Source organism: Panthera leo, chromosome A1 (assembly GCF_018350215.1).
Source record: "Panthera leo isolate Ple1 chromosome A1, P.leo_Ple1_pat1.1, whole genome shotgun sequence".
In the NCBI taxonomy this organism is placed as follows: domain Eukaryota; kingdom Metazoa; phylum Chordata; class Mammalia; order Carnivora; family Felidae; genus Panthera; species Panthera leo.
In genome coordinates, this window is record NC_056679.1 from 78,511,875 (window position 1) to 78,536,141 (window position 24,267).

General features: G+C 43.7%; 1 protein-coding gene across 3 annotated transcripts in view; it reads left to right on the forward strand.

Moving 5' to 3' along the window:
• Positions 1 to 24,267, forward strand: part of MYO16 (myosin XVI) — a 615,829-nt gene that overhangs the window by 444,995 nt on the left and 146,567 nt on the right. For all 3 annotated transcript variants that reach the window (XM_042930188.1, XM_042930181.1, XM_042930176.1), the window contains exons 23-24: positions 886 to 1,086; positions 24,026 to 24,101. In XM_042930188.1, coding sequence (XP_042786122.1) covers positions 886 to 1,086; positions 24,026 to 24,101 — 277 coding nt within the window. The remainder of the gene's footprint in view (positions 1 to 885; positions 1,087 to 24,025; positions 24,102 to 24,267) is intronic.

The window sequence follows — 24,267 nt, forward strand, 5'->3', positions numbered from 1 at the left end:
AAGAATTATTTTTATGGTATTCACGTTTCCAAGAGCACACTGAGTTGATGTGAAGTATTAAAATATATGACAGAATAAGGTAAATAAACAACGTAAATTGCCGTGTTTTTAAAGGTAGATTTGACACGTGAACAGAAAACTCTCCTAGGAAAGAAGAGATAAACAGCACAGCCCAGGATAAAAGTTCTTCACCTGATGTGTAAACCATGTGGGCACAACCGTGTTCTGTTGTGCAGGGAACAAACTGTTAGGGCTTAAGAAGTTCTTTCAAGCAGCCTTTTCCTTCACGTGAGATTAATTTTAAGTGGTTGCTTAGGCATGACTTTAGCTTCCTTGTTTGACAGCTAACGAGCTATCAGACTTCTAATTTGAATTTTACGAGTTACAGCTTCCATATTTACTTTTTCTAGGTCTTAATATTATAGTCACTTCTAGTTCCTGCTGAATAGGAGTTTTCTACAATTTTTATGACTCAACATGATTGTAGGTTCTGTTTCTGGATAAGTTACCTGACCCACCATAAATATGAAGTGGTGGATATGGGGCATAGGTCAAGAAAAAATACCTCTCCTTTAGTTAGTAATTTTATGTTTCTTATTGAGATGAGAAATACTTTTTAATAACTTCAGTGTTTTAAGGACATTATAACACACTTTTTAATTTATTTATTCAGTATCAATCAATTATTAATCAATCAATACTGTTTAGGGCCTACATTACATCAAGAGATTTGTTAGGCGTCAGGGTTACAATAGTGAGCAAACACAAGTGTGTATTAAAAGTTTATATGAACGTAATGAAAATCCAAACGAGCGTACGTGAACAATAACAAAATCATAAAATTGAGTAAAAGACAAAACATAACTATCTCTTCTTGATTTCCAGAAGCCATCTGGATTTCTCTCTTTGTTGGATGAAGAAAGTCAAATGATGTGGTCGATGGAACCAAATCTTCCCAAGAAGCTACAAAGTCTCCTAGAATCTTCAAACACAAATGCAGTCTATTCCCCCATGAAGGACGGAAACGGTAACGTTGCGCTCAAAGATCGGGGTGCAGCGTTCAGAGTCACGCACTATGCGGGAAGGGTAAGTCGAGTGGAGGCACGATGTTATCACATGCGGTAATGGACCAAACGTCTTGAGGACAAGCTTTAAAGTTTTAGATATTTTAGAGTTTATTATTTCAAGGAATGAAAGTTGGGTGAACAACCCACACAGTTTTACTCTTCTAAGCTATTTTATTTTAACCTGATGAGGACGTTGCGTCTTCAGAATGTGGGTGATAAAGCAGGCAGTCAGATCCTTCCGTAATGTTCCCCAGACTGTAACATAATGTGAGCACAAGGGCCTTGGATTCAATACAGAGAGGTCTGCTCTGAACTGTGGGATCCTTTCATTATCCAAACAAATATTGGTTTTCTGAGTTGACTTATCTTCAATATAGTTTTTAGCATTGTATTATTTTTCTTAAAGCACGCATCACCCTGAGTAAAGAAAGCTGCCCTCACGCTCTTCTCTCTTAAACACCTTCAAGGACCTCCTCTTACCTGTCTAGAAAAACCTCCCCCCTTAGGCTGAGCTAATATCCCAGGCTTCTCTGAGCTGATGCCAGTGATTTGAGCCATGGCTTATCCGTCACAACCCCCCTGTGCAAAACCTCTGTTCAGTTGACTTTCTCCAATCCACTCACTGTTTCCTCCGTGTGCCTCCCGGCTTACACTCCTTCTGCACAAGCTTGAACTATCCTCCTTGTCTTCTTCACAAGGTCACATTGTAGCCACCTTTTGACATTTAAATCTACTTCCCCTTACCTCTGATCCAGCCCCCATCTGTGGTTACTATTTCAGTAACCACAGTGTATTTCGGATCATTTCAGTCAGTGTTTTTACTGAGATGCTACTATATGCTAAACCCAGAACATTAGAGAACCAAAGACGAATAAACCATATTCCTTGCCCCCAAACATCTTAGTCTCCATAAATAAGGAGAAGGTAAAGTAACCAATAATTATGATAGAATTTGCTTATAACAACCCTGGTAACAGTAACAACGTTCTGCATTACCCTGGAGGAGGAAGTAATCATTTGGCTCCCAAAGAAAGTGCAGAAATATTTCCCGGAGGAGGGAAAATGTGACCCAGGCCTTCGGGGATGAGTTACAGTTCAGTAAGGATAACAGGAAGGAGGATTGCAGTGGAGACACAGACTTTCGAAGGAGGATGACAGGTGCGTCCCCCCAGGATTCGGTGGCAGAGGGGCAGAACCCACTGTAGCGCTCAAGTGGAAAATAATGTGGTGTAGGAAGACAGTTGTCATGAGACTCTCAGTGGGACCTTGAGGAATGACTCAAAACCCCGGCACAGGACGGGCCTTCCAGCATGGCCGTGGCCTCGTCTTCGATCAGGAAGCTTCCAGCCAAACTGAGAACCTGCTGCTATGGGAACTGACTCTCAGTTCCTGCTACCGCCGACACCAGTCAAGTGCCCATCCTCTGGCACTTGAACGTGGAAGAATCCGGTGACCCAGGGACCGGGCCTGGAGATCTCCACGCTCCGTGATATGCTCATCGGGCACAACAGAGAGGAAGCAAGAGCCCCAGCACGTCTACTTTCTGAGTCTGTTGGAACCGTGCTGTGCCAGGCCGGGGGAGGCTAACGAGCAATCAGACACTAGCTGCAAAGAAGTCTGGGAATTTTCCCGCCTTCTAATGTGTGCAGTACAAGAAGGAAGCTATTCCCGAGAGTGCCGGGGGCCATTCTGCCATGTCCACACACGCTGCATTTGGGAAATGGTATAGGAAGTGCAGTTAGGTCTGTAGAGATTGGCTGCTTTTAGCCAAATCATGAAAAAACATGCAGGTACTTCTCAGGACTCTGTCCTCTTGGCAGTGTTAACTCCCCAGATACTTTCAGACAGCGTGGGGGATGAAGAAAGGACAACAGAGGACACAATACGTGACAGATTTTGGGGGGAAAGGAAGGGGGCTATGGAAACGCTCAAGCAAGGACCGCATTCGGATGATAGCAGAGGCACACACAGGTGGTGTTCTCTAGGGGACAGCGGGATGCTGACTGACAAGATGTCCAAGGCAGGAGAGGAGCCATCGCTTGAAGTGACAGAGGTCTCTCCCCCGACTGATGCATGGACAGGTCTAGTGCTGACCACGAGAGGAAACCCTGGGGAATCAAGGGGCAGCCTGGAAGGAAAGCTATTCAGTGCAGATGTTTCGAATTTGAGGTTTTTAATAGCAATGTCAATAGGATGCAACGAATAAAATGAGAGGGGTTGGCTGTTTTTAGAAACCTAGGCATAGTTTTGGAAATGTGTATCTTGAAAATTTCACTCAAGAAGAGTATGGAAAAGAAGAAATGTAGTAGGAAAGAGAATCCTGAAGACCGAGAGAAAAGGAGGGGGAATGGGGTCAGCAGGAAATAGACGTGAACAGGCCAGGTGGGCCAGGAGCACCCTGGGGGGACGTTGTAGCAGCATGGCGAGGTGTGATGAACCGAGATTTTACACACACACACACACACACACACACACACACACAGACACACATTCCCAGAGTGTTATTAACTTATTCACTATCTTTTATATTTGAGAGAGTTAGCCTTTAAAATTTATTTTATTTTATTTTTTTGGAGAGAGAAAGAGTGCGTGTATGCATGCACACAGGCACAAGCAGGGAAGGGGCAGGTGGAGAGAGAGAATCCCAAGCAGGATCCTTGCTCGGTGTGGAGCTTGACTCAGGGCTTGATCCCACAACACTGGGATCATGACCTGGGCCGAAATCAAACGTCGGATACTCAACCGACTGAGCCACCAGGCGGCCCTAATTTTTTTTTTTAGAACAGTAGCAATCTTCTAGTCCTGTATATGAATTCTCTAATATATATTTTCTTCATATCTAGCATTTATTGAATTCATAAGCTTTAAATGAAATGCTACAATAAGATATAACTAGTGATTTTGGAAAATTATTTTCCTGTTTTCTTCCAAGTGTCATGGAACCTATCTTAAGTCAGTCTATACCTGACCAGCCTCCTAAGTCTGTATGTATAGAATCTTGGAAATGTATTAGATTGTTTGATAAATGCCAACTGCATTAGACTGAACAAGACCAAGCTTTGGAATAATATTTTGTTAATTATTTTATGTTTGCCTCTAAATATTATTCTACAAGCTCTTAATAGAATTTCAGTTTCAATTGTGTTTTAAAAATTGGGGGAACAAACAATGAATAGCTTGAGTAAGTACAGTTATTTCGAGCTCTGATACCAATAAAGCAAAGCAGAGCAAATCAATCGATTAGCCGCCACAGGGCCAAACCCCGTGGAATCATGAATTTTTCTGTAAAAGTGCCTTTATGTTTTAAGCAGGATTTTCCACAATTGGAGTCAATTTTGTGGTTTTATAAAAATCTCTCATTTCACTGAGATCTCCTAATGAGTCTTAGCCCAAGGACTCCCTAAGGACTTGTTCACATGTTGCAGTATAGATTATATGTAATTTGTGGCAATATGTCAAGCCATATGCCATTCTAATCATCAGATGTAGCTACATATACTTAATTTTGAGCTATTGCATTTTCAAGAAAAGCAGCATATTCTACATTTTATAAATCAAGAGACGTAGCAAAGAGCTCATTGGTTTAGAGACCATACGCAAGGTCTGTTTTGGACGGTAGTATGAGTGTTCCTAAATAGCCCTTTGGTGATCAAGCTGACCCCAAGGAAGAGCTCAATGGTTCTGGGGTCTTGAATTTCTTTGTGGCCTCTTCTCTGGCCAGATGGGTGGGCTAGAGCGTCTCTCCCATCACTACCTGCCCTTCCATGACTGGTTTACCTGGTTTTGTTAGTGGAAACTTGCCCCTCACGAGAAGGATGATCATTAAGGCTGGTAATGATATTGACATCTAGCCCCCCAGGGTGGACTCACCCATCTGACTGTTCTACTTTTAAGTACAAGTTGCTGCCATGCTTCTGAATCTTGTCTGGAGCAGAGGCTCATAGGTCCTTTTAGAAATGTTTAAGAAACACTATTTGAATTATAGCTGAAGATCTTTCCTAAACACATTTGAATTTTTCATTACTCATAGGAGCCTGGTGTATTTTCCAATCTCCATTACAGAAATATTTTAAAGTAAATGGGAAGAGGTTGCGCATGAAATATTAACAGGGTCTCATTAAGGAGCATGAATCTGAATTAAAGAAGGCAGAGGGGTTTTTTGTTGTTATTTGTTTTAGCAAATTTTAAATCATATATGGATTAGCTGTTTTAGGAATTGCTCTTGAATTTCCACTGGTGATTTAAATGATGGATAAGCATTAAATCCAGAAGTGTGTCTAATTTTATTGGCTTTTAAAATTAAGAATCTTGAAAGAAAGAAGAATTATGATTTGGAAGAAGACATTGGCTCTCAGGAAATTTGAATTTCCATTAAGGTGATTCTGAACTAACTCTAATGGGAAATAGTATTTTGAAGGTCCTAAATTTTAATGTAAGAAAAGTGAATAGATTAGGAGATACTAAAGCAATCTGAAGTAATAAAAATTAAATTAATGAAAATACAGGTCAAAGCAATAGTTATAAATGTATGATACCTGCCTATCTGACCTTTGTTGTCTGCTCATAAGGCCTCTGTCCGAAAGTTGTTTATTGTGATAATTTATTGTATGACAAAGTGATTGTCTTTGGATCCCAGATAAGTGTCCCATTATGTGAGTGGCCTGGTTTATACAAATCAAGTTGGTGATACTGTTCTTGCCTGAGATGATGTGTCTGCGTTTCAGCCTCCTTCTCTTCCTTAAATATTGTAGTGGGCTGAACAGCAGCCCCCAAAAGATATGGCCATGTGCTCATCCCTAGGATCTGTGAATGGAATCTTATTTGGAAAAAAAGATCTTTGCTTATGTAATGAAATACAGGATCTTGATGTGAGGAAATTAACCTGGATTATCTGGGGGAACTCTAAGTCCAAGGACAAGTATGCTTATGAGGCAGAGAGACTTGAGAGAGAAAAGGAGGCCATGTAGATGTGGAGGCAGGGAATGGAGAGTTGCCAGCACAGGGCTGGGAACTTCAGGGCCATCAGAAGCTAGAAAAGGTGAAATTTCTTTACCACATTTGATTCATTTGAAAGTGAGCCCTACCTTTCTCCACCTCTCTTTTTGCTCGTGCGGTTTTCTTCACCTGAGATGCCCCTTTCCTATCTTTCCAAACCTTATCCATCTTAGGAGCAAGTTCTTAGCCTAATCCAGATGTCATTGATCTCTCCCTTCCCTAATCAATAGTGATGTCTGATGCTTGCGTAGCATTTTCTGATGATAACGTGCTCCTGAGACATTATCACCACAACCTCGTGTATAAACATTGCTGTGTCAGTTTTCGAGGTAAGTAAGCCTTGGTGAAGTTCAGAGGTTCATCAAGGGTTGAACAACTTTGCATGAGTCTCCTGGGGTTTCCTTAGCAAAGTCCTACACGCAGGGTGGCCTGACGCAGCAGAAATTGATCCCCACTGTTCCAGAGGCCAGAATCCAAAATCAAGGGTCAGCAGGGTTGGCTCCTTTGGCAGGGTCCAAGAGAAATATGTTCCAGGCTTCTCTCCTGGCTTCTGGTGGTTGCCAGCAGTCAACGGGGCTTGGCTTGTAGACACAACTCCCAATCTCTGCCTCTGTCTTCACGTGGCTTCCTCTCCTCTTCTTTAAAGATGCCAGGTGTTGGATTTAGGGCCCACCCCATCTTATGATGTAATCACACCTTTGAAAGACCTTATTTCCAATCAAGGTCACATTGTGGGGTTCTGGGTGGACACAGGTCTTGAGGGTACACGACTCAACCCACCATGGGGTGGGGGTCATAACACCGTATTTCACTTCCCATTTCCAGGACCACGTGTTTCCCCGTCTCCACCATGGTGTGTATGGATTTCTTAAAGTGTTCGTTTTCTGTAGTCATAGAATCCATGTGGTGTGGTAGAGAAGATACACAAGGTACATGGGGACTCCGTGGCCAGGACTTTGAGGAGGACAGACACCGACCCTCAGCTGCCACATTCACAAAGTTTGTAATTAAAGAGAATATCACTGTACGGGGCACCTGGGTGGCTCAGTCGGTTGAGCATCCGACTTCGGCTGAGGTCACAATCTTGCGGTCCGTGAGTTTGAGCCCCGCGTCGGGGTCTGGGCTGATGGCTCAGAGCCTGGAGCCTGCTTCCTGTTCTGTGTCTCCCTCTCTCTCTGCCCCTCCCCCGTTCATGCTTTGTCTCTCTCTGTCTCAAAAATAAATAAACGTTAAAAAAAAATTAAAAATAAAAGAGAATATCACTGTTAATCTCATAAACCTGTTCTGAAGGTCACGTGTTGGGCAAGAAATCAATGCACGTGTGATTACTTTGAGATGTTGCATCAAACATGAGTCATATTTCCCCACCAATAGCTGAAGGTCTCTCCATGAAAGAGTGCCACTGTATTTAGCAGAACTTTGAACTCCTCAATAACAGATAAAGAAGAGAAAATATTTCCTGGATCTTCTCATCAACTGGGTATATTTTCAGATGAGACTGTTAGGAGCCCAACTGACTGGCTCAAATAAAGTGAATGATAAAATGTCTTCCAGTGGTTAAAAAGTACATTTGTTAATTTTTATATCTTAGTAATGTACTCGGTGCATAAAGCAATGTTTTGCAAGTCATGTTAGATTATTTATTTTTATTTATTATAGTGTAATTAGTATCACCTCAGCAGATGATAGGGAAAAATGTAACCAAAATTCTATTATGGTATTTTCTTGCTCTTCCTATCATGCTTGAAAAACTTTAGTGGCAAGTAAGTGCAGAAATAGAGCTATTTCTCTATCTGTGAAAATTGTAGTAGAAGAGAAAACTTTTAGATAATGTTTTTTAATTTGTTTAATGTTCATTTTATTTTTTAATTTTTTTTAATGTTTATTTACTTTTGACAGAGAGACAGAACATGGGCGGGGGAGGGGCAGAGAGAGAGGGAGACACAGAACCCGAAGCAGGCTCCAGGCTCTGAGCCGTCAGCACAGAGCCCAACGTGGGCCTTGAACTCACGAACTGTGAGATCGTGACCTGAGCTGAAGTCGGATGCTTAACCAACTGAGCCCCTAGATAATGTTTTCACTTACATTAAAGCGACATCCTGTTTTTCACTGAATATACAGGTTATTTTCATAAGTAGCTCTACTTTGATCTAAGAATTTTTGTAAAAAATTGTGTTCTTTATCATTTAGCTTTATGACTAATATTTTAATGGAGCAAAGAGGCATGTGAAGTTTTACTACAGATGTTAGAAGATCCTTTCCATATTATCTGCCTTAAGGGAATTAAAGCATGCTCTGCAACTTGTATGCTACATATTATAGGATGTAATTTTATGAAAGATTGAAAATATATTGCCCCCTTATATAATGTGCTGGCAGATGTGTCTTTCTGTGGGTAGATTTTGATTGTTTTCATCCGGATTCTTTTTCCATCCCCTAAACTGCATCCCTGCAGGTAAAATTGTAATCCCAGACACGTAGTCCTTGATCATTAGTGTTCGTGTCACTGATTTCTACAGGCCTTTATGAGAAGCTTTATGAGAACCATATTACTAAAACATTGCTGATAGGAGTGATGTGAGGGAATGATGATGTTACTGATTTGTGGCCAGTCTATAAAGCATCTGAGTGTTTTCTTTTTTTTCCTTCTCCTTGAAGAAGAGCTACCCCTGTCATTGAATAAACTAAAATTGAAATGTATCAGGTAAATGGATGCTGTTACTCAGATCTCTGGGAAGTCAAGATCTTTGTCTCAGGGACACTGCAGGAGACTGACAGCCAGCCTCCTTGCCCTTAGACATATTTACGTAACATGTATGCAGGGGAAATCTTAGCCTGTTCGATTTTCCCATTCCACCTGTACCAGGAACACCTTCTGTAGCTTGTCAGCTGGCCTTCACCCCAGAGATTTGTGGGAGACACAATGTGCCCCAGAAGACTTGGAAAGTGAACCTTTAAATCAAAAGAAAAAGGAGGTGAACTAATCAATAGGGAGCCATCCATTCATCTCCCTTTCTTTTCTCCAGGCAGAATCCCCAGACATAACAATGAAATCTGTCTGGTCCAAGCCAAACTAGTGCTATTGAAGGATATTTGACAAAGATATCTTGACCGACACAGGATGAACGTAATTTACATCTGTGTTTGTTCACCTCTGGGGCAGCCTTGTGGAAAAATAAAAATTAACTCCACAAGACTCCCGGTGCTCTGTTGCTCGTATCAGTTTTGCCTTTGGCATAAATTTTTGTAGGAGACATGATAAACGTTTCCTAATCCAGGGTTTTGTCTGGAAGAGAAAATGCAGGATCTCATTTAGGGAATCTTACTGTTTCTTCAAAGATTTAATAGGTTTTGCTATCTTCCTGGACTGACAGAAAGTTATAAATAAGTAACTTTAGGTTTCCTAGACTATTGATGTCTAATCATTAGTTGATTGTTTTTTTTTTTCCTTGAAAGAAGACATTGAGGCTTATTTGTAAGTTTCAGGTATAGAAATTTCAAGGCAATGTCTATATTCAGATTCCAGATAAGGACCCTTAACAATTATACTATGTGCTCCTAACTTTCTTTATTAGTATTTATGACTTAAAGTCAATCAGAATGTAAGCAAGCATTACTGTTAGAGAGAATCACTTAATGGAAAAGTAAAAAACAGAAGCCTCTGCCTATAAATATTGATGGCCATAGAGAGATCAATTTACCGCTACACGTGAAATCGAGACTCTTTTCAGCAAACCTCAGATAGAAAGCTGAAACCACACATGAGAAATTATCAGACCCATTTGTATCTGCCTGAAGATGATCTTTACTTTCTTTTCCTAAAACCCAATCTTTACGTCCATTCTGATGTGATGTACTGTTTTCAAGAGCATATTCCAAGGTTGCGCATTTTTGTCACTTGGTAATCCCAACCACGTCTTCTCTGGAAATTACATTTTGCATCATGTAAATAACATGGTAGAGAAAGGGATTGTAAATTTGAGAAGTGAATTTGCTTGCATTCCGCAAATACCAGTGTTTCCCAGGAGAGTATTTTCTGTCTCCTTCTAGGACTTTATACACCCTCATGATTCAGTGTCGTGCATGAGGTGACTCCCGAAACTCCCGTCTGTTTGTCTGCGGGCTTCACGCCTGCGTATGTGCTAGTTAAGACCTCTCCTTGGCTGGCGTCTTCAGTTGAGCTGATCCAGAAGCGACGGCACTAGATTCCCTAGCCACCTCCCACACCCCCCTCCCTCTCAACCCACTTCAAAAACATAACACAGTAAAACTGATTTTCCATATTTGCCTCACTTGTCAACTCATGGTAAAATCAGAAGCCCATTTAATTGCCAAATACAGAGCCCCCCGCCCCTGTCTCCGCTGCTCACTCTAGAATCCAAATGTGGATCCAAATCCCTTCTTGCTCCAGTACCCTGGTTCACGGCCACATACGTACCCACTGCCCCCGTCCCCTGCCACCGACTGACGGGAGACGCTCTAGTTTACCAATAAAGCACTGAATGAGGAGTTTTCCTTAAAAGTGGGTTCACGGCTGCTATTTCGTTCCTCTCTCTGTTCCTCTGGTGGCACTCTTCAGAGCTAAATGTGGTTCCTCTTCTTCCGCGTGTTAATAACAGACAGGCTAGTGGCAGTGACGGCTGCTCGTCCTCATCAGCTTTTCCTAAACTGGTGTTGTAAGCCTTTTCACCACCGAGCTGATGTCTCCCTGCTGGAAGAAGAAAGTCTGCTTTTCCTTTAAAAAACCAGATCTTCCCGATCATTCTACCACTCTTGCTCTTCCTGTACCTCGTAGTTGAGCACACGCAAGTCGGGATGTGATCAGATTCCATCTGATGTCTGGCTCAGGCCACATTTGAAAATATGTTCAGCAGAAACGGTCTTTTCCTTGGAAGCAGATAAAAACCCAGGCAGCTCCAGGGAGATTTCTGGTCTCTGTCCAGTAACAGGACGCCCTTCATTAGCTTTCACTGGCACCCACAGACCAGGTTCAATAACGAAGAACTGGTAGTCCTTTTTAGTTATCGTAATTAGAAAGGTTAGACCCCTCCAGCCTCGGCCACAGAGGACGGTTTGTGCAGTGGCCGCCACGGGAGTCCTGTCTTGTCTCCTTCCTTGTGCTGCGTGGTCTCCTACAGTCACCACACCTTTCAGGGTTCGGGACTGGCCCTGCCCCCGTGCTTTCACATGTCTCTGAGATGCTGGGCCGCTGGGGACCTCTGACACCCTCCCTGGGCACTAGGTGCCGCTGAGCCCTTGGGCTGCCTGCCCCCACCTGGCCCTGCTCTCTGGTGTTCATTCACACAGGCTGTCTGCCCTGGGCTCCATGATTTCCAGCCCCAGCTGGCGTCCCCTTGGCCAGGATGTCATGTGACTTGGGCTTATGGACCACAAGTCCTTTGTAGATCATCAGAAATATAATATGTTTGGGGTGCCTGGGTGGCTCAGGTGGTTAAGCGTCCGACTTTGGCTCAGGTCATGATCCTGCACTTTGTGGGTTTGAGCCCCGCATTGGGCTCCGTGCTGACAGCTCGGAGCCTGGAGCCTGCTTCAAATGCTGTATCTCTCTCTCTCTCTGCCCCTCCCCTGCTTGCACTCTGTCTGTCTCCCCAAAATAAATAAATATTAAAAAATTAAAAAATATATATAATATGTTCTGTGCTCTCCACGTTCGAGAGCAGACAAGAGCTCCTGTCCCCGAAGCAGGGGCTGTTCCTTCGCCCCCATCACCTGCCCATTTCTGTTTTTGTGCTTCTCCCCTGAAGCTTAGCGGGCAGGGGGAGAAACTGTAAAAGCATTTACGGCCATATTTGCATGGGGCTAATGCAATTACTACTGTGTACGAGAGCAAGAGATCTCGAACTAGGTATGAGAGCCAGAGATCAATACATCCATAGAGGTAGACCTAGATATATAAATCAGTTACACTAGATAGATGGTGATAGATAGATACAGAGATAGATAGACAGACAAAGTAAATGCACACATACACATAAATCGAATACCAGTGCCGCCAGAAACTCACAAAAGCTGTCCATGCTCTAATCTGGGTATCCTGGAATGCCTGAATTGTCACTGAAGGTGGCTCCCTTACAGAAACTTTAGCTTCTAACACTTCAACTTTGTGGGAATGCAGATTTCCATATTAGAAATACATTGTTTCAGGACGCCTGGGTGGCTCAGTCAGTTGAGCATCCGACTTCAGCTCAGGTCATGATCTCGTGGTTCGTGAGTTCAAGCCCCGCGTCGGACTCTGTGCTGACAGCTCGGAGCCTGGAGCCTGCTTCGGATTCCGTGTCTCTCTCTCTCTGCCCTTTTCCCACTTGTGTTCTGTCTCTGTCTCTGTCTCTCTCTCTCAAATAAATAAACATTAAAAAATTTAAAAAGAAATGCTTTATTTATATGATAATCTAATTAACAGTTTGGTCTGTCCTTAGCTCACTGCCTTCCTAAGGAGAATGTGCTTGCTGTTGAAAACTGCCCCATTCTAATGCCGTGTGTTTTGTGCAGGCTGTGGACGATGTCTTAGCTAGATAAGAGTGAAAGTGGAGGGAAATGAACACACCAGCAGTCTCAGTAGCGAACCTCTGAGCGAGGCCCTGAAAGGTCCCCCGAGAATTTTCCACGGTGGCCTGGTGCCTAGATGCTTGTCTGCTCACTCCTGATCCCGCCTGCAGTAAAGCCTGGGAGTTGTCACAGTTACGTGTCCAGCCTACAGTGCAATGTCTGCTTGTGTTCATTCCTCCTCCTCTCACCCGTGAAGCTGCACGTCCCTGTCCGGGTGCTGAGGTCCACTGTGCTCACTCCACAGGGTTCACGTAAGGGCACACATGAGATGCCCTGGCACACACGGTCCTTCGGGAATGACTAGTTCTTAGCGCTTTGTTCCACTGCCTTCTCTCAGCCCTGCCAGGCCCTGCATCATTCTCTTTGCTTTTCTTTTCACCTTCGAAGTTTTGTTCTCTTTCTTCAGGTGCTTTGCACAGTGATGAACATGGTTATCTATCCCTGTCGTTTCCTGAGCTTCAGAACAGGTGGGCGCATCTGAGCCATTAGCACCAAAACAGGAATAGCCAGAGTGAGCACCTGGGAACAGGGGGGCTGGGGGCAGGGAGTCAGTCGGGGTGCAGTCTGGAGGGGAAACTGCACCAAATAGTCAAGGAGAAGGAGCAGAGTACGGAGAATAGCTTCCATAGGCAACATGGAGACAGACAAGTGACATCGAGGTGACCAGAGACTTGTCCCAGGGGAAGTGACTACCACCTCTGAGACCAGAAAAAGAAGGGAAGAGGAGATACCCCGGATGCTGTCGCTGAGGGCAGCGTGCCCCAGGAGAACTGGGGCCTGGGAGAGAGGGTTCTGGGGTTAAGAACGGAATGACTGTGCTGGGACGGAACGGTCTCTCTGAGGGTTCTCCCCTCTTTTTTCTCCAGCCTGTGGCTCCTGCTGCAGCCTGGCTACAGGCCTGGGTCTGACCATTGCTGGGCAGACGAGGGCAGTTCCCCGGCCAGCAGACTGTGCAAGTAAATAGGACAGGGCATCCCCAATCACATCACAATGTGTGGCCAGTCCTTTTTTTTCTTGAAGAGCGTGCATAGACAAGAATCAATTTGCTAGATGACAGATTAATATTGGCTTTCTCTGAGAAAAGGGATTTTTTACTTTATTTTCACTTGATTATTTTTATCATTTTCCCAATTTTATAAACACACGTGTGTTGCATTTTATAAGGTGTTTGTAAAATATAAAAGATTATAAAAAAACTTGCCCCTAGCTGTTTTCCTTGATTTGTTTTTCCAAATGCAGTCTTTGAACCCTGACAATGTCCTCAATCTGATGGAGACTGCATGTGGTCACCTTGGCCCTTAGCCACATCGGAGGCAATCTGAACGTGTAAGTAGATGCTATCTACTTGTGCCCATTTACTCTGTTCATGCATAGCCCGTTCCCATTCCCTTAAAATAATTTCCTGTATCGTGGGCTATGCTGGTAAAATCACCAAACTTCAGTGTGAACTGGCCCCAGTGAACATTAAATTGAATAAAGAAGGAACTGATTTTCAGAGAAGCTGCCGTGCCTGCAGCGAAGGATCCGGGCATCCCATAAGTGTGTTTTAGGTCGGTGGGTAGAAACTAGAGTGAGAAGTCTTCTTTAGGACCCTGGGTCCGTCCCCCCCTTCTGCGGTAGCACGCCCTTTTTATTCTCATTTCCCCAAACTGCCAGCACGGGCTGTGGCTTCAGTCGGGTACCACGACAATCAGTTGAAAAGCACCGAGTTCTCTCACTACTGTCTCAGATAAAAATAATTGAAACTCCTGTCTCTGGAGCTCACAGCTGTTTACAAAATGCTAACTATCCTAAGTGGGGGGCGGGGGGGAGGGGAAAGGTTGGCATTGCATATAATTATAGTGTAAGTCTCATTTTCAACTGATCGGCAATTTTAAAATATGCCAATATCTACTGGAATCACTGTTCTATATCTAAAATGCCCAGGAAACACTTCTCTGCAAACCCCATCCCTGGGCCCCCTTGCTCGTTGCCAGCATCGCATGGAAATTCCCAGAGCAGCCTAGGCCACCGATCCCCGGAGCCGTGATTCTCCTACTTGAAGGTGCACCAGAAATCAACTGGGAGCGAGTGAGAAATGCAGGTTCCTTGGTTCCACTCCCACAAGTGATGAGTAAAGAGGCCCGGGAGGGAGTCTAAAGTATGTGGTGTGTATTCAGCCCCAGAGAATGTCCTCCGGTGGGCAATCTGCGAAGCATGTTTGCAGAGACACTGGGGGTATTAGTGCATGGTAGGTGCTCAGGAGCCCTCCCACCTTTGGCTTCGGGTTCCTTGGCGATTTCACCAAGCAATGAGCATGGCAGCCTTCAGTCGGGAAGAGAGTGCATGTGGTTGGCATTTCCTAAGTCTTCTTTGTGGACCCATGAAACGAGGTAGCTGGATGAGGCGTGATTCGTAGCCATGGTGAAAGCTTTATTCTTTTACATATATAGCTAACGTAATTTGTCTCTTAATTGTGTGTAGTGTAGTGCCGGAGTGTTACAGCAAGTACTTTCCAGAGAGCGGCGCACGGCGCCTGCTCCCTGGTTCCCACCGCATCCCCTCCTTCAGCCCCCCACACCGAAGCATTTGCAGGAGCCTTGCTCACTGCTGAAACAGAAGCAAAATGCTAGGTCTTCTGGAGTCGTTTCATTGAGTGGACTCCTTCCAAAGGAGATCTTTAAAGACGTGACAGCTTCCTTAAAGATTTGTATTGTGCCGTATGCATATAAATGTCTCTATTACATGCATGAGGGACGCCGCCACTTAAAGCATGAATCCTATCTCTCAATCCTTAAGAGGAAAAAAAAAAAAAAAAGTCGGAGGTCCAGTTATGTAAAGACAGAGGGGAAAAAGGAAAAAAAAATGTATTTGAAAGGGTAGACTGGCCTCTATCTTTTGCTACTTTGATGTTTTTCTCTTTTCATCCCCGAATAATAAACCAGCAAGGAAAGGCAAGGCATGGCTGAGAGACAGCCACCCATCCTGAGTGACCTAGAAAGGCCTCTGCCTCCCACCTGCTTTCTGCAGCCCCCGCAGCACCTGTCCATCAGTCCCTCCGCCTCGGGGACACAGCTGAGAGGGCAGACCTTGATCTGTCCTTGTGACATCACAATCTCACAAAGCCATGTGTGATTTCCAGGACAGACTGAGTCTCTCCTTGGTCGTTTACCTCTCATAGACATTTCTCTGTCCATTTAACCAGACTTGGAGACTCGCCTCCCTTTGGATTCTGGGAGCCAGGGGTGTTTGTCCCACTAAGATCTTCCGGTTTCTGTGGTTTCTCTTCTATGCCCTTGTTGCCCCTCTGCCTCCTAGAGGCCCAGATGCCCAGCTGTACGTGGCTGACGTGCTCCACACACTCTTGCTATGTTTGGAAGCAATTCCTTTGTGAAGTGATACGCGGATGCTGGCTGACGAAATTACAGCTATGGGATGGACAGCCCACTGAGCAGATAACATCCAGGACTCATGAGTTTTTCTCAGGTCAATATGGTAAAAAGTTCTGGAACGGGTCTGAGAAGAAGGCACAGGTGATCATTAGAAGGAGGTATGGGGGGTGTTGTCTAGAAAACCATAGATATGGTACAAAGCTAAGTGCAAACAACCTCTTTCACTTGTCTTCAAAATCACCTTGAGAGAGCCAGACAGAGATGGAGAAGGACGCGGAGAGAGGTTGACGTTACCGCCCGTGTTCTATAGACGAGAAGTCGTGAAGGCCCAGCGTCTTGACCTGCTTACCCTCCAGGCGTCGTGACTTGTGGAAGCTGGAACTCAGCAGGCATGCTGTCCCGGAAGACTGCGGCTTTCTCCCCTGCTGCATGCCAGGCGTCGGGCCTGAGCACCAGACTGGCCGTTGGCAGCTGGAGGAGCTGGAGAGTTTGCTAAAGGGAAAGGCAGGATGGGCGCCAAGGGAGGGATTTGGCAGCAGTGTGGCCGAAAGGAGGACAGTGCAAAGAAAATGTGTCACATGTGGGAGGATCTTGCTGGATGAGGGGACAGCTTCCTGTAGACGGTGAAGATTGATCGGGGATCTCCTTGGGCAAAGTGCACGTCTTCCTGCAGATGATGAGCATTGATTGGAGATCTCGTTGGATGAGGTGAACGTCTTCCTGTAGACGGTGAGGATTGATCGGGGATCTCGTTGGATGAGGTGAATGTCTTCCTGTATACAGTGAGGATTGATTGGAGATCTCATCCGGTGAGATGGATGTCTTCCTGCAGATGGTGAATACCGATTGGTGATCTTGTTGGGCGAGGTGGACATCTTCCTGTAGACGGTGGAGATTGATCGGGGATCTCCTTGGGCAAAGTGCACGTCTTCCTGCAGATGGTGAGGATTGATAGGGGATCTCATCAGGTGAGGTGGACGTCTTCCTGTAGACAGTGAGGATTGATCAGGGATCTCATTAGATAAAGTGAACGTCTTCCTGTAGATGGTGAGGATTGATCAGGGATCTCGTTGGATGAGGTGGACGTCTTCCTGTAGATGGTGAGGATTGATCGGGATCTCATCGGGTGAGGTGGACGTCTTCCTGTAGACAGTGAGGATTGATCAGAGATATTGTTGGATGACGTGGACGTCTTCCTGTAGACGGTGAGGATTGATCAGGGATCTCGTTGGATGTGGTGAACATCTTCCTGTAGATGGTGAAGATTGATCGGGATCTCATCGGGTGAGGTGGACGTCTTCCTGTAGACAGTGAGGATTGATCAGGGATCTCGTTGGATGCGGTGAACGTCTTCCTGTAGATGGTGAGGATTGATCGGGATCTCATCGGGTGAGGTGGACGTCTTCCTATAGACGGTGAGGATTGATTGGAGATCTCATCGGGTGAGATGGATGTCTTCCTGCAGATGGTGAATACCGACTGGTGATCTTGTTGGGCGAGGTGGACATCTTCCTGTAGACGGTGAGGATTGATCAGAGATACTGTTCGATGACATGGACGTCTTCCTGCAGATGGTGAGGATTGATTAGGATCCGATGTGAGTGATCATTGTTCTTATATTCCATTTGTTCTCAAAATTAACTTCACATTCTCGCGTCCATTTAGGACAAAAGTAAAGTAAATGTGTGTTGTTTTAGTCTCGATTATATATTTTTCATTGTGACCACCTTGTTTTCTTTGATTTTTTTTTAAAGCAAAAACAAACACAGCCATTTAGTTACATTTGTTAAAATACAGTTTCCTTGTAGGGCATGCAATTCTGAGGTGGCTAGGCATAGGTCAGATGTTAGTATTGTGCTAAGTTTCTGAATTTGTGTTATCCCCCCACCTCCCTACTGGAGGGGGATGTCAGAGGAGGCCTTGTCGGGGGCCGGGACTTTCGCCACCACCCAGAGCTAACCTGGCCACAGCTCCCCTCTCCCAAACCCCCTCGGTGGAGCCCACATAGGAAGCAGTGAAGGGGCATGCCAGCCCCTCCCACCTGCTCACCCTGAAGCCAGGGAGGGAGGACGAGGGGCACAAGAGACCAGAGCACCTCTCTGCCCAGCAGTGACGAGAGTGCCCTCCTCTTCTTTGTCAGAGGTGGTTGAATGGAGAGCTTGACTTCTCCCACGTGGCAGCAACAAGGCTGTTGAGTGGCATGAAAGGAAGCCAGCTGAAACAGAAGTTTAAGCTAGAGACTTTGACGCCCTGCTCTGGACACGTGCCCGGACATCTACGTAGGATCTCCGCAAGGACAGAGAAGAACTCAGCAGCACAGTCAGCCAACAGGTTCTACTAGTTTACAGAACGTTTACAACGATGAGAGCAGCATATGCCTGCTTTTTAAGTTCCAACAGAACATGTATCAAGAAAGACCACATGCAGGGTGGTGTATCAAGAAAGACCACATGCAGGGTCGTAAATAAAAAATAAAGAAGTTCAGAAAGAATGGAATTATATAGAGTGGGCTTACCTCCCACAATGGAACCAAACTAAAAAACCAATACCAGAAAGATGCCACGAGAATTTCCAAATACTTGGGAGCCAAACAGTGCCCTTCTGTATAATCCATGGATCAAAAAGGAAGTCTCCAGGTAATGGAAAAAAATGTGCTGAACTGAATGAAAATGAAAATATGCACTACGTACCGACTGTGTGAGACACGGCAGGAACATTGCCGAGAGGAAAATTTATATCACTAAATGCACATGTGAGAGAAGAGGAAAGTCTTAGTGATCTAAGCTCCTACCTCAAGAACCTGGAGAAGTGAGAGCAAAGTAAACCCAAAGCAAGCAAAGAGAAGGCAGTAACAAGACCAGGGATCAATGAAATTGAAACAAGTTAAAGGAAATCAATGAAACAAAGAGCTGGTTGTTTGAAGATAACCAAAATAATGGCAAGCCTGTAGAAAGAATGACAAAGAAAAAGGAGAAAAGACACAAGCTGCAATGTATCAGAAATGTCACCACACACCCTGCAGACATCAGAAAGATCAGAAGGGATACGACACCCAACTGTCACAAACGACTTAGATGAAATGGACCAATTTCTCAAAAAGCACAAACCACCTCAGTTGACCCAATGCAAGAGATCACTGAATGTCCCCATAAGCATCAAGGAAATGAATTTGTAATTTAAATCTTCCCCAAAGGAAAGTTGGAATCCCTGGTGGTTTCACAGGAGAATTCTACCAAACGTTTAAAGGAAAATTAACAGTAACTACATAGTCTTATCTAGAAAATAGAAGAGAGAGCACTTCTAAGTTCATCTTATGAAGCTAGTAGTGGCCAGTACTAAACCCAGACAAAGACAGTACACACAACCACACCCACACCCACACAGACACAGGAAACTGAAGACCAGTATCCCTCATGAACACGTATGCAAAAAGACTATTATTATTAACAACTGCAAGTAACAATGTATGAAAAGAATGATCCACTGTGAATAATTTGTTTCTTTTTCTGGAGATGCAAAGCTGGTCTGATATTTGAAATCGGTCAAGATAACCCACCATGTTAATAGGCTAAACAAGAGAGGAGTCACATGATCATATCAATTTGATGCAGAAAAAGCATTTGGCAATTCAGCATTCATTCATGATAAAAACACTCAGAAAATAGGGATAGAGGACACACAACCTCAATTTGATAAAGAGCATCTACGAATATCCTACAGTTAACATAGTATTTGATGGTGAAAAGCTGAGTGTTTTGCTCACAAGATCAGAAAGAAGGGAGGGATGCCCGTTCTCACCACTGTTATTAAACACAATGCTGGAAGTCCTAGCAAGTTCAGTAAGGCAAGAAATGGAAGAAAAGGCAGATATATTGGAAAGGAAGAAATAACTCTGTCCCTCTTTATAGATGATGTGGTTGTCTGTGTATGAAATCCCAAGGAATCTACTAAAAAAGGAAAAAAGCCTTATAGAACCGATAAGTGAGTTCAGCAAGGTCACAGGATACAGCATAAACACAAAATAATCAATTGTACTTTTATATTCTAATAAGGAGCACTGAAATTAAAAATACAATAACAGTTACAATCGCTCATTAAAAAATGTGAAGAGGTATAAATCTAACAAAGCATGCAGACGATATGTTTGCTGAAACCCACAAAACACTGATGAAAGAACCCAGAGAGCTGCATAGAAGGAGGCGCATCATGTTCACGGCTTAGAAGACAGTATGGGCAGTAGTCTTACATAGTAACATACATAGTATGTAAGTTACATAGTAACTTACATAGTAGTCAACATAGTAACCCTTCTCCCCAAATCGCAACCCAGGTTTAATGCAATGCCGATCAAAATCATAGCAAAAATTTGTCGAGGCATAGAGATAGAGATAGGCAGTGTTATTCTGAAGTTTATATGGAATGGTGACTAAATTAGAATAGGTTACACAATTTTTATAAAGAATAATTGGGGAAGAATTCATCCATTTAATTTAGTGTCTTATTATAAAACTTCAGTAATCAAGACAGTGGTGGGGGGGGATTGACACACAGATCAATGAAACAGAGTAAAGGGCCCAGAAGCAGACTCATACCAACATGTTCAACAGATTTGGGGGAGGTAAGTGTGCCATAAATGGGCAGCATGTGGGATCTGTGCGCTGAGGTAAATGTCCTGCATTAATGTCATTGCATTAATGCCACTACCCTGGTTGTGATAGTTCTGCAAGATGTCACCATTGGAGGAAACTGGGTGAGAGGTCTACAGGATCTGTCTGTTTTATTTCTTACAACCGCATGGGGATCTGCAAGTATCTCAAAATTAAAAGCTTAAGTCAGAAATATTTTAAGCTGTTTGTAGCAGGTTATATATGGACGTGATAAATGGGCACGAGTGGGTATCATTTATTTAGATTTTCAGATTGCCTTTGACAAAGCCAGTAGTAAATGTCACTGATGTAAAGAAATTGTCATGGTTCAGAGACCAAATTTGGAATCTGGTTGTATTTTATTGTTGAGATTAAAGAAAAAAAATTAAACACTCACCTATGTGTTTGTTGGGTGTGTATACTTCTTGGATCCATCCACTGAAAACTAGAAACATTGAGTCCCCCCCCCCCAATAATGTGCTGCTAATCACCTCCAGGGTTCAGGAGGGAGTCTCATTTGATTTTCTCCTCAAGTACGCAAGGGCTTCTTGAGGAAGTATCTCGTTCCAGACTTGGGACCCAGAAAAAAATATTGTTTAGAACGATACGTTAACACTCCAGTAATGCCAATTTTACGTTACGTGTTCTCAGTCATTTGCATTATTATATTGTGATGATAAAGAAATATGCTGTTGTGGGAAGTGTCTAATACTTATGTTGAGCTGTACATCGAAATCCTGTCCATATGTGGTCAACCAACCCTAGTCAGATGCTCTCAGACTTGGAGTGCCCTTCAGAGTATTATTTCATACACGAAGAAAGACCCTGAGAGTGACATCGTCACAAAATAGCACAAAGTAATTCAAGATTTGCTAATGTTACACAAAGTATGAAGTTGTGCTAAACCCCACGCTTCCTACGAGCGTCAGACTGCCCTCGCTGAGCATTTATTTGTACTTGGATGTGTGTACTAGATGTTGTTTTCCAGGGAACTTGACCAACTGGAGTCTCCCAACTGAGAAATTTTGAACTTTAGTTTTAACAGGAGGCCTTTATCTTTTTCTCCATGTCTCCACATCCCGGGGCCATTCGTGAAAACTTTCCAAAGCACATGATCTTGTGAAAATGAAAGACTCAACAGCACAATCTTGAATGAAATGGACAGCACCCTGTTTTGCTATAGTTGGTCATAATATAACACAACCTTTTTGTTCATTTCACCAAATATTTATTAAATGTGTCCCATCCTGGGGGCGCCTGGGTGGCTCAGTCAGTTAAGCGGCCGACTTCAGCTCAGGTCATGATCTCGCGGTCCGTGAGGGCTGTGAGTTCGAGCCCCACGTCGGGCTCTGTGCTGACAGCTCAGAGCCTGGAGCCTGTTTCAGATTCTGTGTCTCTCTCTCTCTGACCCTCCCCTGTTCATGCTCTGTCTCTCTCTGTCTCAAAAATAAATAAATGTTTAAAAAAATAAAAAATAAAAAAAAATAAATGTGTCCCATCCTGGATCGTAGGGTAGTTCTATTTTTAACTTAAAAATTTTTTTTAATATTTATTTTTGAGAGAGACAGAGACAGAGACAGAGCGTGAGCGGGGCAGGGGCAGAGAGAGACACAGAATCTGAAGCAGGCTCCAGGCTCTGAGCTGTCAGCACAGAGCCTGACGTGGGGCTTGAACTCATGAACCGTCAGATCATGACCTGAACTTAATCAACTGAGCCACCCAGGCACCCTTATCTTTAACTTTTTGAGGAGCTTCCATACTGTTTTCCAGAGTGACTGCATCCGTTTGCATTCCCACCAACAATGCAAAAGAGATCCTCTTTCTCTGTATCCTCGCCAACATCTGTTGTTGCCTGAGTTGTTAATTTTAGCCATTCTCACAGGTGTGAGGTGGTATCTTATCATAGTTTTGATTTGTATTTCCCTGATGGTCCGTGATGTTGAGCATCTTTTCACGTGTCTGTTGGCCATCTGGATGTCTTCTTTGGAAAAATGTCTATTCATGTCTTCTGCCCATTTCTTAACTGGATTGTTTATTATTTGGATGTTGAGTTTGAAAAATTATTTATAGATTTTGGATACTAACCCCTTATCAGATATGTCATTTGAAAATATCTTCTCAAATCTTGCCATTTGCAATGACATGGATGGAGCTAGAGTGTATTATGCTAAGTGAAATAGATCAGTCAGAGAAAGACAAATATCCTATGATTTCACTCATATGTGGAATTTAAGAAACAAAACAGATGAACGTAGGGGGAGGAAGAGAAAAAAAAGGGAGGCAAACCATAAGAAACTATTAACTGTAGAGAACAAACCGAGGGTTGCTGGAGGGAAGGTGGGTGGGGGATGGGCTAGATGGGGGATGGGCACTAAGGAGGGCACCTGTTGGGTGAGCACTGGGTGTCGTATGGATGTGATGAATCACTGATGAATTGATGAATCACTTCTACTCCGGAAACCGATACTACACTGTGTGTTAACTAACGTGAATTTAAATAAAAACTTGAAACAAAAACAAATAAATAAATGTGCCAAATGGACAGGGCATTTTGCTAAGTATGGGGGGCAGACAGAGCTGAACAGTCTATAGTAACTACCCTTAAGGTACGGCAGGAATTTTACTGCAGGATGTAGAAATGGCCATTACAAAACAAGGCCAGAACAGGAGCAAAAACAGCAAGGAATGTTGTTAGAGAAAATCAGGTAGTCGTGTGTGTGTGTGTGTGTGTGTGTGTGTGTGTGTGTGTGGGCGGGGGGGAGGGTCTGTGTTTATATGTTTAATTCAGAATCATTACGTTTTCTTCATTTTTTTAAGAGACTTTATTTTTGAATAATGTCTACATCCAACATGGGGCTCGAACTCACAATCCAGAGATCTAGAGTCTCGTGCTCTACTGACCTGGCCAGCCAGGTGCCCCATGTTTTCTTGATTTTAAAGACTTCAGATTAAGTGTTTAAATGATCCAAAATGACCTTTTCAATAAAGAGACCATTGAATTTACCAAACCGAAATCACTCCTCCTTCCCCAGGCATGGCGGAGTCCTCCTTCCTGGTTTAGTGAGTTTTCTGAGTAGGGTAGGGTCCTCGAGAATAAAGGGGGCCTGCATGAATGGGAGCCACCACCATGTTCTCTTGAACTCGCAGTCAGAAGGGGGAGTTGGAAAATTAGAGCAAGAGGGGTGTCCCTTTTTTCATGTGCAGAAAGACGGCACCTGGATGGGAGCTTTGAACTTGTGTGTAACGTGAACTTGAAGACCTGACACGCCTCTCTAATGAATAATTGAAAACATCCTCTGAGTCAAATTATTCTTTAAAGGAAATTATTTTGGTGGCCATGTTTAAACATTAGTAACTATGCCATTTTCTTTTATTATAGGTAACGTATGAAATTGTCGGAGCAATTGAAAAAAATAAAGACTCCCTTTCACAGAATCTTCTATTTGTAATGAAAAGTAAGTTTTCCCCCTACGGTTAAAATGCCACACATTCTTTATTTCTCCGTCTCTCCGTCTCTGAACATTGTCCTTGGTAATATGCCACCAGCTACGGAATAATTGAAATATCTCTTACATCCTAAAGCCCAGAATATTAAAGAATGGATCTTGCCACACTGGACAT